This window comes from Seriola dumerili, unplaced genomic scaffold (genome assembly GCF_002260705.1).
Source record: "Seriola dumerili isolate Sdu_G_001 unplaced genomic scaffold, Sdu_1.0 BDQW01000331.1, whole genome shotgun sequence".
NCBI classification, from domain to species: domain Eukaryota; kingdom Metazoa; phylum Chordata; class Actinopteri; order Carangiformes; family Carangidae; genus Seriola; species Seriola dumerili.
The window spans coordinates 6,865,162-6,881,295 of NW_019174586.1; the positions used below are offsets into that span (position 1 = coordinate 6,865,162).

At 39.6% G+C, this 16,134-nt stretch overlaps 2 protein-coding genes across 4 annotated transcripts; one reads left to right on the top strand and one right to left on the bottom strand.

The window, feature by feature from the left end:
• Window positions 1–278: 278 nt before the first annotated feature.
• LOC111232706 lies at window positions 279–5,759 on the bottom strand. The gene is made up of 2 exons (XM_022760336.1): window positions 5,620–5,759; window positions 279–5,268 (listed from the first exon to the last, which is right to left on the bottom strand). Exon 2 carries the CDS (start codon window positions 5,101–5,103, stop codon window positions 2,629–2,631), a length of 2,475 nt encoding a protein of 824 aa, XP_022616057.1. The 5' UTR covers window positions 5,104–5,268; window positions 5,620–5,759; the 3' UTR covers window positions 279–2,628.
• A 472-nt stretch (window positions 5,760–6,231) lies between these two features.
• Window positions 6,232–15,286, top strand: gsr (glutathione-disulfide reductase). Of its 3 annotated transcripts, XM_022760277.1 has the most exons (13): window positions 6,232–6,560; window positions 6,987–7,158; window positions 8,201–8,227; window positions 8,341–8,429; window positions 9,866–9,935; window positions 10,148–10,295; window positions 10,421–10,475; window positions 10,557–10,656; window positions 10,759–11,013; window positions 12,094–12,205; window positions 13,287–13,418; window positions 13,619–13,752; window positions 14,654–15,286. In XM_022760277.1, exons 1-13 carry the CDS (start codon window positions 6,499–6,501, stop codon window positions 14,801–14,803), a joined length of 1,506 nt encoding a protein of 501 aa, XP_022615998.1. In that variant the 5' UTR covers window positions 6,232–6,498; the 3' UTR covers window positions 14,804–15,286. The 3 variants fall into 3 exon arrangements, with proteins under 3 accessions (XP_022615998.1, XP_022615997.1, XP_022615999.1); XM_022760276.1 differs by lacking the exon at window positions 6,232–6,560 and having other exon boundaries at window positions 6,862–7,158; XM_022760278.1 differs by lacking the exon at window positions 6,232–6,560 and having other exon boundaries at window positions 7,084–7,150.
• Window positions 15,287–16,134: the final 848 nt, after the last annotated feature.

Below are 16,134 nucleotides of genomic sequence, written 5' to 3' on the forward strand. Positions count from 1 at the left end.
ACAACCACGTGCCAGTCTGAAACAAGATTCTTCCTTGACCATGATATAATCTAAATGAAAATTAAGGACATTTTGTTTGTTAATTCTAACAATATATTAATTAACTGGAGCCTGAATGTCTTTTCAATCTTCTGACAAAGATAATTGCTCTTTTTTGAGATTATCTCAATGTGTTAAGAAACATGTTGACCTACTATAAGAAACATTTTATTGTGATCATGAACCCTTTGTGATGTAATTATGTTGAACAAAACAGATAAAGCCATATAAATCGTGATCATATTTACTTTGTTTTAAATGAAAAAGGTGTTACACAATAGTTTTTATAAAAGCATGGGGAACACAATAATGATAAACACTGAATTTAGTAAAACCAAGAACAGTTTAAACTGCAACATGAATAATTCTCACACAAATGAGTGAATGAAAGGCAAAGTAAAGTATCAAAAAAAACAAACAGTCAAACACCTTTAAAATGATTATATATAACAAAGACTGCGCAGCAGCTTCAAACACTGCAATGTAAGAAAAGAAAAGCACAACATAACTGTTGTTGCAGAAGAGGCAGTGGAATGTTAACCATCCCCTACTGATTAGGAACACCAGTCATCACGTTTTGTTTTCATAGGTATATACACAATAAAATCTGTGGGTGACCAAAAAGTATATACACAATAAAAATTATGGGCAACCAAAACCTATAAATTTAATCATAGGTCTAGCACCTCATACATCATGATTACATTATAAACAAGAACACACAGGTGTCATAATGCTGCTGTTAAGAAGAGAAACAGATCTGCAAAGTATAAGGACAAAAGGTTCCTTATGTCCTTTTCATGGTTTTTGAAAAATATACAATAGTTTTTAATAGGTTGTAAGCTGGGTTTTGTTTAAGGGTCCTTGTTTTTTTCTGAATTATGGCAACATTGCAAACTTTACGACACAAAGACAAACAATGATCCAAGAGGATTTTATGGAATTAACACTGGTTTCTAGGGCTGTAGCTCAAATAGTCACAAACATCTGTAGTTAATTACTCATCAGATCCATGAAAAACATATCTAATGTGGTAGAAATAATAAAAAGTATACAGTAATGATCAAGTTCAGGTTAACATAAGACTGAACAATATAAAAAAAATCACAATGATTGTTTAAGACTACTATTGCCCTTTAAGCTCTCTGGCAGTGTTTTAAACAGATAAATAGCCATTAATAAGTTCATCTTTCTAATTCATCAGTATTAAGGTTTATTAGGCTCTAGCCTCACAGAAACCAAAAATAACAGTGCATTCAGGCACTCCTGGTCTGATGGTAACGCAAAAAACATTCAAGTTTATCAATGGCCAGCAAAGTACTGTTGGGAAAGTGAAGCCCATTCCATAATATCCAAGTTTACAGTACAACTGTGACATTTCACTTCTCACAACATACAACGGACAACTTGCAAACCTCCATTTCTTATATTCAATATTGTAACAAGTGCTGGTGTTTATGCCTAGCTTTCCCTATGTACACCTGCATCCACCTATTCATTACGACTGAAGCCAATCCCAGCTGACACTGGAGAAAAAGATGGAGTATACCCTGGACAAGTGGCCAGTCTATCACAGGGCTGACTTATAGAGACAAACAATTAACCAAACCTGCATGTTTTGGACTTAGCCAAGAATGCCTAGAGGAAACCCATGCAGAGATGGAGAGAACGTGCAAATTCCACACACAAGTGTGAAGTATTTACAACTAGCAGTGGCTTTTTCATTGGCCCAATTCATTTGATGAACTTACCAGTGACTGATGACCATCTGAAAAACACAACAGTCATGTAATACTTCCCAAATATGAGTTTGCAAAGAGTGCCTGAACACACCACCAAACAAGTGACCAACCCAGTAAAACACTGTGATCTCTAAGAAAGCCACATTTCTCAGGTCAAACTTGGAGAAGCCTTTGAAATGTGTCCCAGTCGTTGACCAGTTATCAGCATTGAAATGTATACTTTTTGGATGCAACTCTTGAATTGCCACATAAGTGTCTACACAACTACCTACCAACACAACAAACAAAGAAACCACTGATTTTTCCATCATTAATATTGGCAAAATCAATGGCTTTATTTATATTATAAATGGCACTGTTTTTATTCTGAATGCCTCTTTGATAAACTCAGGTGTGCTGCACATATTGCATCTACTTGAGCTTGCATTTTAAATGGGACCAAATAAACCGTGAAACCTTACTGATGCAAACAAAAGAGAAATAAAAAAGACATCATTTTAAATAAACAGCATGCGTTAATGCCTTAACTCTGGCAGATCTACTGGTTTCTCAAACTTCTTTAACAGTTTTTAACATCTGTGTATTACTGACGGCAATCTACTACAGCAGATGGTCCATATTCAATGAAAAAGCAGTCAAAACTGCATTGCACTTGAATAATCCGTATCCCATGCCTATATAGACAAACATATAACATAATGTTCAGTGATAAATCTAATGCTCACAAAAGAAAATAACTGCCTCAATATTGTGTCAGTTTTTTTTAAAGTCAGCATATTCCCATTGTAATACTAGTTATTTCCACATAAATGTACACTTCTTTCAATTGATGCGTTGTCCAATAAATTCATGGAAAGACTCTGACAGTGCACCCCATCACTTCATATTTCTGTCCCATCACTTTGCTCAGCCTCATTTTTAAGATTTGGCACTTTGGAACCACCTCAGAGGCTCCTGTGTCAGCGAAAGTGTCTGCTCTCGCTCCCTGTACAGGGGACCGGGGCTTTGGGTGATTGAGTACCACTACAGGCTGGTTGGGGCCTGGTCGTTTCACCAGCTGGTCCACCTTCAGCGGCATCGGGTAAATAACTGCACAATCAGTTACACTGCCCATAGGTAAATGTGTCTTACATTTGGATATTCTAAGTTTCAGTCCTTTCTTACTTTTTTTCCACATGCCTACTTGTACCCTTTTCAGAGAGACAGTGAGGAACTTTGAGGAGATGTCATGCTCATTCTTTGCCATTTGCTGTAGAGGATCTATTTTAGAAGCAGATTCCTGATCTGTTGAAGATTTAGAATCAGGTGTGTGACTGCGTTTATTATCATCTTTTGGCGTAGTGCTATTTGTTTCCTTCTTGACATGGAAGTGGTTGTTAATCAGTGCAGGAGGATGCTGGATCCCTTTATCATACTCCTCTACTTTTACAGAGTCAGTGGTCTTCTCTCTCGGTAAAGGATCACAGACGAAGGATCCATCTTTTGCAGGCATCGGAGCGCAGTACCCTGATTTCGGTGCCTCCCTCACCTGTTCTGTGTTGTTTGTCATCTTGTTGTGATCTTGAGGTGTAGTGCCAGAACGGTTACTTTTATCCATCACTATGCCACGCAGAGCCATTACAAGTGGCTGAATGGAGCCTTGGGCCTCCTCTGGTTGCTGACTTAAAGAGAACACAGATGAAATTACTGGAAAACCCTCAGGTTCTGGCATGTCTACTTCTCCTGCTCTCTCAATGGTTCTGACTGGGGTCCAAGCTGAAATCTTTGAATTTAAATGATTACAAAGCAAAGGGGCTTTGACGGGTGAGGGCTCATTTAGAGTCCTGAGTATTGGAAAAGATTGATTTGCGACAACATTATCCTTACATGCCGAAATCGCTGGCGGTCTCACTTGGACAGCCGCAGCTAAGGGAACACTCAGGGAAAGAGAAGCTGATTTCAGACTTTGCTGGTTAGAGCTCACTGCGTCTTTCATTGTTTTTGAAGCAATGTTGTTCCTGTGGCGGATCTCCCCGGGTTCCAGCTTCACAGCCATCGACACATCTCTGGGGATGTTTTTTGTGTCACTTGCTCTCCGGGCTAGGATACTCTGGGAATGCTCTGGAATTAAATTCTTCCTCTCCTCCACTGCTCTCTGAGAAACACCAGTTGCCATGTTGTCTGGATGCAGGGTGCTAGACAACCTGTTGGCAACCCTGGTGGTGATAACAGTCGGAGGAGCTGCATTATGATTTACAGCTTCTCTTGGTGCAACTCTGATCCCACTATTTCCGTCTCTTACAGGATTGAGGATACTTTTGGGAAGCTTGTTTGGAATGACTGTGTTGCACTCCAAGTTGATTATTTCTTGTGATGGTCTTTTGAATCCGCTCTTTTCTTTGCTTCCTTGATTTGGAAGGTTTTTGGAAATACTGACTGGGACAACAGCAGGACGCTCCACATTCACCGACTTTGTTTCACACTGTTTCCTGTTGACTGTGCACATCCCCATACTCAGAGACTTCACTGTGTTTGGATGATTTAGTGTAGATGATAATGGCTTTCCCATAGCAGTGTTTTGAGAGACTGTGGTCCTTGTGTCTTTTATCACAGACTCATTTTCTTGTTGAGTGACAAGCCTCAGTTTAAGCTCCTTTGTCCCATTAACAGTTTTCACCTCAACAAGTTCAACCAAGCAGCCAGCAGGGATTGTTACTTCCTCTGGAAGAGAAACTGTTAGCGCCCTGTTGTGCTGAATGAGTCCACTCAAAGGGGACAAACGTTCTGTATTTCCATTCGTGCCATTTGATACATTTGTGTCCAGTGTTTTCCCCCTCTGTTCATCTTTGCCCAGTCTGACTGCAGGTGCACTCAGGGTGGGTATTGTCACCCGGACAGCTGGTCGAACTGATGATGGATCAGCGGTGGGCACACTTGGTAAGGCACTGGAGACAGGCACATGAGAAGTTTTAGTCATGCCAGGCTTAGCAGGTCCTTGACTAATGCTTTTACTATGCAGACGCTCAATGTGCTTCACAAGGCACAGCCTCCTCATATAGCCCTGTCCACAGTGAGGACATTTGAATGGATATTTTGCAGTATGTTGTTTCAGGTGTGCATTTAACTCTGCCTCACTGAATGAGACATTGTTGCAATAAAAACAGTAAAATCTTGTCCCCATGTGTTCAATCATATGCTTCTTAAACACTGCAGGGTCTGCAGAAGCAAATCCACATTTCTCACAATACATCACATTTGAAGTGCTTAATACACGATCCAAGGGCAAGTTCTGATGTCCACCATTCACAGATGATGGGATGCTTTGATAACCGACAGGTTTCATGTTGAACAGTGAGGTCTACTGGTCATCTGGCAGCAGGGTCCCACAAATCAAAGGCTGCAGTTACACAGTGAAATAAACATCCATCTTCGCCTGACATCCAGCGTTTACTCGTCAGGGAAGCAAAGGCCGATGAAACCGTGAACTGACAATGGAGTCATCTGCCCCCTGCGAAAAGCAAATGAGAAAAAAAAAGCGTTAAGAGTCAAAGTGTGAGTGAACCTTACAGGGCACAGTGATGACATTATAACAAGGCCCATAAAGCCCCTCCCCCCTCACACACAGCTCATGCAGCATTTTCTGCGTCTGCAGCTATCTCTTCTCCAATTGCCGAACTGCAAGCATGACAAAAGACACACAGCGGCCAACTAAACTGCATGAATTCATCTCTAAATTTTCCTGCTGCTGTCCTCCTTTGAACACAAGCAAAAGGCCCTACCTGACCACAACTAGGGGTTCACAAAGACGACGCCCCGCAACTGTTTATATTTGCATCAGAGTCAAATCCCAAACACATACCTGTTTGGAGTGTTGTGTAAATGCGTTTTTATGATCCGTTACATATATTCAAAGTGAATCGACTGTTTAAAATCCCTTCTCTGGATTTGATACTGACGCTTGTCAACACGACCAACCGAGCCGCTTTCACGTTAGCTTGGCATTAGCCATTCGTATCGAGCGAAAACAATTCCGGAAATAGCTGCTCCTACATTCAAAATAAGAGTGTGAAATAAAAATAAAACTACTCCAATGCGTTGTATGGTCTAAATTTACTGATAACATAAGCTCAATTACCTTTTTGATTAATTTTAATTTCTTTTTTATGGTGTTGTACGTTACAAAACAATGTTGTGATACATGTTGCTCTTGGAGTGACGTATACTTTTGAAAGTTGCAACCGGAAGTTCAAGTTTTATTTTGTTTTTCTTGACAACTGACGAACTGGGCGAAGCGTACGTGCTATTCCTGAACAAACACAACGCAAACGGCTGGTATTTCCTGGGATTGTTTACGCTAAATTCCTAATCTGTTACAAAAAACACGTAAAGATATGATTGGGCATCGACGTTGTCCCGCCCTCAAACATGACAACTTCCACCATGACAGTGATCATTTTAAAATCCTCGGTTGCAATTTTCTCATTAAATCACTGAAGGCAACATTTGTACCTATTTTAGAGACAGACAGGAGGACGAGTCATCGCACCAGTTGGTATAAATGTGCCTGGGTTACGTTGAGTTCACCCAATGACACAGGAAGTGGTTTACAGCTTATGAATTTGAGGTGACAAAGTCAAACCAAAGGCTGAGAGTGACCAGAGAGAGAGAGAGAGATAGAGATAAACAACGGCACGTTGTGGATACATCTCATTAAAATGCCCTACAAAAAGATATAAACATGCTGTTTATAAGAGTCTGCAGACTGCGTCCTACTATTTCAGTGTCCCTGGCATTACCCAGGTGAGTGTGTTTATGTCAGACACTAGACTGAAGAATATTTGTTATTTAAATAATTGTCATGATACTTTCTCGGTTGCTAATTATGTATTTTTTAAATCTAGAAGCCTCATTGCTCACATACTTTGAATTTAGCTTGATATTTTATCAAATTCTTGTTAGAGATTTTGCTGTTATTGTAACCCCCTCTCCACAGTAGCTCATGTGAGGATCATCATGACTATTGTGAAAACTGTTTCTGGGATTTACACACCATTGTTGTAATTCATAATGACACAGCAGTGGCTTTCACTTGACCCTCCCATTCCCCATTCGTCCGACACATACGGCTGCTAGCTTCCTGGTTATGGCAATTTTAATCCAGCTAACCCGGACACAACCTCCGTGCTGGTTTATCTTCAGAAAGCAACTTTTCTCGTATTTTCGCAGACACGGAGTGATCCGCCGCAGCATGGCCTCAGACCCGAAGGCAGCAGAGACAACCCGCTTGGACTTTCTAGTGATCGGTGGCGGGTCTGGGGGTCTGGCCGGAGCTCGGAGGGCGTCGGAGCTCGGAGCAGCCACCGCAGTGATCGAGAGTCACAAACTCGGAGGTACCTGCGTGAGTAAAAAAAAAAAAACAAAACAAAACACTGCCATCCATCCCGACTGCTGTCACTTTACTGTCGCCTCTGCAGCTTTCACACACACGTTAGTTGCCAGGTTCAATGCGAAGCCTCCCGACTCCTTTTGTGGAAGTTTTTTGTGTACAACAAACACTGTGGGTTTGTTAGAAGTTTGAAGCGTCCCAGCCGATAAGCAACCCTCCTCTTCCCCCAGCCCTGACACACTGAAGCTAACGTCCAGTCTATGAAAGGGTAGATACAATAAATAAAAATAGACATATAAGAATAAGTTGTTTTAGAATGGAGAATTTTTCATATATTTCATTTTTACTATTGCAGGGCTTTTGCTTTTGTATTGCATTGTATATTGGCGTGTTCATATTTTTGTGTCCACCTACCACATTCACTTTTCAGTTGAACTAACAAGTGGGGAGTTGAGAACAGATACTGCTGCAGATTTGTGTTAAACAATCTGTTACTGCACAAAGCTGAGGCTGGTTTTCAGAGTAATTTTACCAATTTTGCTAATAAATAAGGAAAGACGCTTGCTTGATATAATGTACAAATCACATAAAAAAATCCAATATCTGCACCTTTTTATTTGCAGAGTAAGTTGAGACTTATGGTATCATGAAGGTTTTGTTTCCAAATATGAAAACTTTAGTCGGACATAAATGCAAAGGAACACACTTCATTATTGCAATCAACTAGATTATTTCATATCTAATTGTGCATGCATTTACAATATTGTGATTATATATTTATCTGGGGAAAATATTAATATTAATATTGTGATACTGATATAAGCCACATCACCCAGCTCTAGTCTATATGTTTTTACGTACGATGAAATTCTAAGCAAGGCTTTTACTTTACGTTTTAGCTTTTAATTTAACACTGCAATACATATCAATTAAGTAATGTGCTGTGCAAATAAAGTTCAGAGCCCTCCTTTCTTTAAAACTTAACGTGCTTAAATGTGCTTGGACGCTGTTTGATCGAGCTTACTCTGAACTAATTTGTTTCATTGTTTTTCAGGTTAATGTTGGCTGTGTTCCAAAGAAGGTACAGTCTTTCCCTCCTTGTAATAGGCAGAGTTTAACGCAGAGACATAATTGTTAATATATGCGTCAAAATTCACTAGATTTCAAACCCAGTACCTTTACCTCTCGTCACAGGTTATGTGGAATGCAGCAGTTCATGCTGAGTATCTCCATGATCACAATGATTACGGCTTTGACGTTGGAAATGTTCGTTTCAGTTGGGAGTAAGTTACAGTATCTGTTGGTGTCTGTTTTCACCTTTTTTTTCTTTTTTTTTTGCAACCACAAAGAGCTCTTTTGAAAACTGTTGGTTGGTAGTTCCTGGAACAAAGCGGTATCCATTTCACAGCATAACTTCTCAGTCTGTCCTGTTTTCTGTTGCTTCACTTTGGCCTACTTCTTTATCTTTGTGAACAACATAGTTCAGTCAGGGTGATTGCCTAAGATAAGCCTGTGGAAGGAGTGGCTGCCTGCAGAAATGGAAAACATTGGTCAGAGATTCAAAGCACAATCGTACAACAGGAATGGGCAGTCATAGGATCAAGGTGTGCCTGTATGGATTGGACAAGACTGTGTGTTTACACTACAAAAAAATAATGTTAAAATATACAGGAAGCAGAAATAGTATCACTGAATACTAATGCAATTTAACAGAATAACCATGTAACAAGTATGTCAGAAATTCTGTTGCTTCAACTCGTCATTTCTGAGACTGTAGTTTGTGTTATGGTATTAGATTGTATTATATTGTCAGGTGTTCCTGTTATTTAGTTCATCCCCTGTTCATCACAGCAGGATCTACACTACAATGTCAGAAGGATTATGTAGTTCTTACAAAGTGAAAAATACAATACTATAAAAAATAAATTAATAAGATACCATTTAGATGTGGTTCTGTTCAAACAAAAACTTGAAACAGTGATATACCGTCTCAACCAGCTCTAATATACAAAAAAAAACATCTTCACAACAGAAGTATCATGACACAAGTGTTTATGGTGGTGCTGGATGTTGTTTACAAATGCAGGAAATGCTTTGGCGGCCTGAATAACTTCTCCAACAGATCGCTGCAGACTTGTGAACAGACGGTTTAAGAGTTAAAATCTCTGGAGCGAGCAGGAAATTCTGGTAATGAAAAAGTGATATGGTCAGATGAGTCTCCCGTCACCGTATTCTCCACATGCTGGCCGCCGTCACCAAAACACAGAATGAGGGAATATCTTTTGGAGAGGTGTTCAACCCCTCCAGTAGAGCTCAGAGACTCGGAGAATCAAAACCGAGGAGCATTGAAGCTGTTCTGGCAGCACATGGGGGCCCAACACCTTACTAAGACCCTTTTATGTTGGTTTTTCCTTTAATTTGTCGCCATTCATTTGTCTGTATGTGAACTGTGCCCCGGCTGAATTATGCACCAGTATGATCAAATGCAGGCTTGTTTGCTGAAAAACCAAACGTACTGCTGGGATGAATCTGTGATGGAACATTTATTTAAGTGTATGTTCTATCTTTTAATGCCTGATTGATTGATTTTCTTCCCCTTCTTTCCACCTTTAGAAATGTTTTCATGTGCATGCAACTTTTGGACAGAGTTGAGTGTCAAGCCTTGAGTAAATACAGCTGGTAAAAAAAACCCTTATCTTTCCTGTGTTTGTGTTTGCAGAACTCTTAAGGCCAAAAGGGATGCTTATGTTAGTCACTTAAATCGCATTTATCGCAACAATCTTGACAAGGTAATTTCACAGTTTATATTATCTTTATTATATCAGTGTCTTTTCTTTTCCGTCAACATGTTTTCTCTTACTTCGGGTTAACCTCATGTTTGTAAAATGGTTTTTCAGCATCTTTACTGCATCAAGAAATATTTGACTTTGTTTAATTTATTTTTGAATGGAGAAAGAAGACAGTATTTGCAGGGAAAGTAATGACATCGGCTCTTTTACAGGCTAAAATACAAACTATTCAAGGTCGTGCAAGGTTCACAAATGATCCTGAGCCTACTGTGGAGGTCGGTGGAAAAAAGTATACAGCACCTCACATCCTTATTGCCACTGGAGGGCAGCCTTCTGTTTTGAGTGATGCTGAAGTTCCAGGTAAGATGAACTGTACTTGGGTTCTACTTGGAAACAGTAATCAATTTGTTTTAACCTTTTCAAATGAGAATGCTTTTATGAAAGTAGAAAACTGTATCAAATACTGTGTTTATTAATCATTACAGGGGCAGGTCTTGGCATTACCAGTGATGGCTTTTTTGAACTTGAAACACTGCCTAAGTAAGTTTAATCTCTTCTGTAGTGTTTACTGGATACCATCGGGAACATTTTTGTCTGTAATCAAAATTGTTCTCCCAACAGGCGAAGTGTGATTGTGGGTGCTGGTTATATTGCAGTAGAAATGGCAGGCATCCTTTCCACCCTGGGGTCCAAAACATCCCTCGTTATTCGACAGACAGGAGTAAGTAATACTTAAAATCACAGCTCATAACAAATACTGAACTGAATGATTATCAGTTGTGTGCAGCCATGCACGTGTGCTACTCTCGTATTCTCTCTGTAGGTTTTGAGGAACTTCGACAGCTTCATAAGCACAAACTGCACCAAAGAACTGCAGAACTCTGGTATAGATTTGTGGAAGAACTCTCAGGTGAAGTCTGTGAGTAAAACAGACAAGGGTCTGGAGGTGACGCTCGTCACCAAAGACCCAGAGAAGAAGAACGATGAGGAGAAGATCAGCACCATCCAGGAGGTGGACTGTCTTCTCTGGGCCATCGGCAGGCAGCCAAACACCTCTGGACTGAACATCGGCGAGATGGTAACAGTCTGCTCATGAAACTTCTCCTCTTTACTCTTTACATTAAACTGGATGGTATAAGCTCAGTGGAAGAACAGACAGATGTTCCTACACAGACAAAATGATTTAAACATCAATAAAATGGGTACAGACAGACAACTTCAGCTTATCACCACTTACTGTCTGCAAAGGGAATTAATTCGTTTTTGGCTCTGCACAGTATTCCCTGTGTCTCCTCATCCCGGCTGCTTAATTGTCCTCATAGATTATAACAGATCATTTTGAAAGTGGTCTTTATTTCTGTCTTGAACACACATACATTATTTAATATTTTACACAGTGTAATGGCTTCATCAAGGTTTCATTATTTAACACCTTTATATAAAAACATCTCAAAATAAACCATGTCAAATAAATGATTAGTGATAATCTGGAACTAAAATTAGACAGCTGTCACATAACTGTTTGTTATGTTGTTTGTCAGTGAAACGTTGTCACATGTAAAATGCTTGTTAGCTCAGGGTCAACAGGCAAATTAATAATGGATTAAAGGGGCAGTTAAGTCTGGGTTAAGTCAAAGTCCTCTCTCGTCTATTTATGGTACTTCTAGCTAGTAGACAGCAGAGAGAAGTGGGCCATCAGATTGTCCATTAAAAGGAAGTAAAATTTTATAGACCTTTCTATTCTTATTCTGACTTCTCTTTTTATTGTCTAGCCTGTAATATGAAGTGTGAGTAGCAAATCAGCAGTTTAACAGGGAACCACTAACTTTTCTTTTTTTTTTTTTTTTTACAAGCATTATGAAGGAAAAGCCACCTTGTCATCTGAGTGGCATTCAGGCCCAGTTTGAGATTGGTCTTTGTTGACACATAACCACGTTAAACATTATCACACTTCTCAGTGAAGACTTTGTTTCCTCTGCTGTGTGTGTTCAGGTTTACATTAAAGGCTTTGAGCCTCCACAGCCAGGATGACTCACTGTTGTTTCTTGCTGTAGACAAAAAACAAAACTTTCCTGCTCCTTTGTTTGTCTGGTACACGCACTTCAATGCTAAAATGTGATGTTTTAGCTAATTAAACAGCTTTTCTCTCTGTTTGCAGGGTGTGGTTACAGATGAAAGAGGCCATATTATTGTGGATGAGTTTCAGAACACCACTCGACCAGGGATCTACGCTGTAGGGGATGTTTGTGGCAAAGCTCTTCTCACACCAGGTAGCTTCCTCCCAGTAATAACCCAAATCATGTTGCAAATGTAAAAACTATAGTGATGTTTAGAGCTTGGTCAGCATGGGTGTTTTTTGAGAGTGAAATCTTCAATAATATTTTCTGTCAATGTTGAATATCTCTATATTTGGCTTTTTTTTTATTTCTAGGAGTGAAAAACAGTGTTATGTTTGGGTTTGTAGGAAACATTTTTAGATTGAACATTAAAATTTTAGTTTAATTTATTTGAACAGATAGGGACTCTTAACTTTTTATTTAGTGTGTATTAGAGGCAATACCTGCATGAAAATCCCATTTGAACACTTCTGGCTCCAAATAACTGAGCTGAAATTGCCAGAAATACAAGTCTGTGTCGTCGCCCAATCGAATTCTGATATGGTTTTGAGTGAGAACATACGTGCACCAATTACAAGAAACACATTTTCTCAGGTTGATGTTGTGTACAACAAGATGATGTCAGTAAGAAAACTGCCAATATAACAAGTCACCAGAACTCTGCCCCTTAAACAAACTACTTTAGAGTCCAGGTCTGTTTAGGTAACAGGCTCTGGGTTTCTTGTATGTAGGTGATTTGAGCCTGAACAGACCAAATACAAAAAACCATCAATGACAACTTTTCAAGTGTAGATCAGGTCCAAAAAAATAAACTGTTGGCCTTGTGGCCTTGTTTAACCCCCAAAAGGCCATTCAGACCAGGATTTGACTACAAATCTCACCTGTGAAATCCACAAAGATCATATCAAATTTTTATAGCTTTAAAAAACATGTCTGAAGTAACGTGTTGCTCTCAGTCACCTCTAAAAATGAGGATTAGGTGCAGGTGCAGCTCCCATGTAGTGAAAACCATCTGTCTACATAATGTCGGTAGTTACAGTTTTCAACAGCCAATTAAGGTGGTATTAGAGCAGACGCCCATTACTGTCTTATAGCTTCGACATAACCTTTGTGCAACAGTAACATTACGTGGTACTGGGCTTTCTGGTTTGAGATGGATATCTAATCCTTTGTAGGGAAATGAAATGTTTACTTAGGGAGTTGGACTCTGATGTTCTGTTGTATGTTGTGGCAGTTGCCATTGCTGCAGGCAGAAAACTGGCACACAGACTGTTTGAGGGCAAGAAGGACTCCAAGCTGGACTACTCCAGTATTCCCACAGTGGTGTTCAGCCACCCACCCATCGGTACTGTGGGCCTCACAGAAGGTGAGTGCACCCAAAGATGTCTTTCAGTGAATAGCAACTTAACTTTTCAGAATTATGACATTTCCACTACCACGTTCACATTTAAGCTGCACTACATTTACGCTCTGGATGAAAGTTTTAATGGAAATAATGTATTACTCATAGCTTTACTCAGTAAGACAGAAATCCATATACTTAATTAGTTCACTTTCATGTCACAGATGAGGCCATTAAATCCAGAGGAAAGGAGAATGTGAAGATTTACAAGACTTCTTTCACTCCAATGTATCACGCCATCACGAGCAGGAAGAGTCAGTGCATCATGAAGCTGGTGTGTGTGGGCAAGGAGGAGAAGGTAGGAGTCTTCTGACCTCCAGATAACAGCTGTACAAATCAGAAACAGTGCATTTACTTTTCTCACAAATTGTTTTGACTGTAATAATTATGTATCTATCAAAAAACTACTCCATTGTGTTGCTGTTGTTGACTCTTAAGGCACTCATCAGTTAGACTTGATAATGAAGATCTGAAAACCTGGTTGAAACCTTTCTGTATATGTGGTACTTAACATTAAAGGAAGAATTTTCTCTAAACCATGTTAAGACTGTTGAAAAAAAATCAATACTTAAATAAACACAGGTGTTAATAGGTTGGATTTTTTGGGGGACATTTTGTTATTTAGTGGACTTTTTCTTATTCCTAAACAACCAGAAATAGACCAGACGAGTCTGACATACGACATGACCAATAAATATCAGGGTTTTGCAAAGGCTTCTTGTCTAGACTCACTATTTTGCACCAGCACCGTAATCAGCTATTACGCAAAGATAGATCCATGTATGGGATGTATCTCTTGCCTTTTCTTACCCAGAAATATCTCCCTTGCTCTTATTATGTTGTTGACACTATTGTTTTCTCCTCTTTCACCTGCTCAACAAGTCTGAGGTCAACATGTTCACACCCAATCTCTGCAAGCTGTTGAAAGTCTTTCTGAGAAATGTAGGCTAGCTCACTGACGTACAAGTAGATGAGGCAGCTTTAGGAAAAGTCTTGAAACCAAACATTAACTTTGCAGCACTTAATTCAAACACAGAAAACAGCAACACTTAGGGCACTTAAAGTCTCTTCTAGTCTGTGACTCCCTGAACTAAATGGAACTAAACCTTTTTGAGTTTAACAGTTTCCTTTTTTTTTGACTCTTGTATACACTGGCAACTGCAGTGACCCTCAGATACTGAACTGTCTCTTTTCCCCAGGTGGTGGGCCTACACATGCAGGGCCTGGGCTGTGATGAGATGCTGCAGGGCTTTTCTGTGGCCATCAAAATGGGTGCTACCAAAGCAGACTTTGACAAGACTATTGCCATTCACCCCACCTCATCTGAGGAGTTTGTCACGATGCGTTAATGCAACCACAAACACCAACCCCACCCCTCGCTTCCCTATACAACCAGCTACCCAGACAAGCATACCAGGACAGAGTCACCACTCCATATTACTCTCTCATCGGCTTGACGACTTGCTTTCTAAAACTACCAACATACTTCCATTTTCTCTCATATAAGTGACCTTATTTGTGCGCAGTGTTTCATTTTTTTCTAATTTTTACCTAAATGGACCAAGACCGAGTTATGACCTTCTTAAACTGTACTGGATTCCATTTTGATAATTGTGAAATGGAAGTGATGGATCCACAGGTATTGTTGTCAAGTGATTGCATGGGAAGTCAAAAGACCTCTCTCCTAGTGTATGTGTTTGATTTGTCAGTCATTTGTCAGATTTACAAACACTGCTGCTTCTTAAGGCACCTGTTTACTACCAATGCAAGGTCATAACATATCTATTGTACTGTTTCAAAGATTCATTAAACCTGCAGGTGTTTTTTCTTAACTGTTGTGATTCGTTTCTCTTCATTCTGTGACTAAGCCCTTTGTTGTTTTGATTTAGTGGCATGTTGTAACACCTCTTCACTAGTGCCTTTCCCTGTCTTTACAATTGACACGAGTTGGGCATTGAACAAAGTACTGTACTTCTCATGTTTGGGCAGAGGGAGTTGTGTTTCTGCTCGTAACTAAGAGACACGAGACACTCCTCTGTCGAGCCAAAGTATGTGATAACAACATACTATCCAGATGTACTAGTGTGATGTATCTATTTGCATATAAGACTGGTGAATAAATGTTTTTTAGACACCTTAATTCTGTGGTGGTAGGTAAAAATCATCACAAGTCATCTTGTTATGAGAACTTTTCTGCTCTAAGCCTGTAATTATTATCTATATGATGTACACACTCAAGTGAAGTTTGTATTAGAGCAGTGGACATTTGAATTAGTGCTGTTTGACACATTGTGTGTTGGCTGTTGAAGGTGTGGATCATTAAGCTCAGAATGTCCAGCACTGCTAAATATCTAATGACAACATATAATCCACACATTGCGAGCTGCTGCTGGCCTCAATCTGAGAGGACAATGACAGCCACATCAACTGATCACATGTGCAACAATAGCACCATCATTAAACACCTTGTTCTTATGGTTTACGAACATCAAATTCACATATATGCATACAATATGTATTACATATACTACATACTGTATGTAGATCAAGTCTTAACAGAAATGACAGTGACAGTGTATCCCTGACCTTTGAAACAGAACATATGTGAATATACAGATGGTGTCAAATTAAAACCAGAAGAATAAGTAGGGAAACAGTGATGACAGTGTCTGCGTCCACA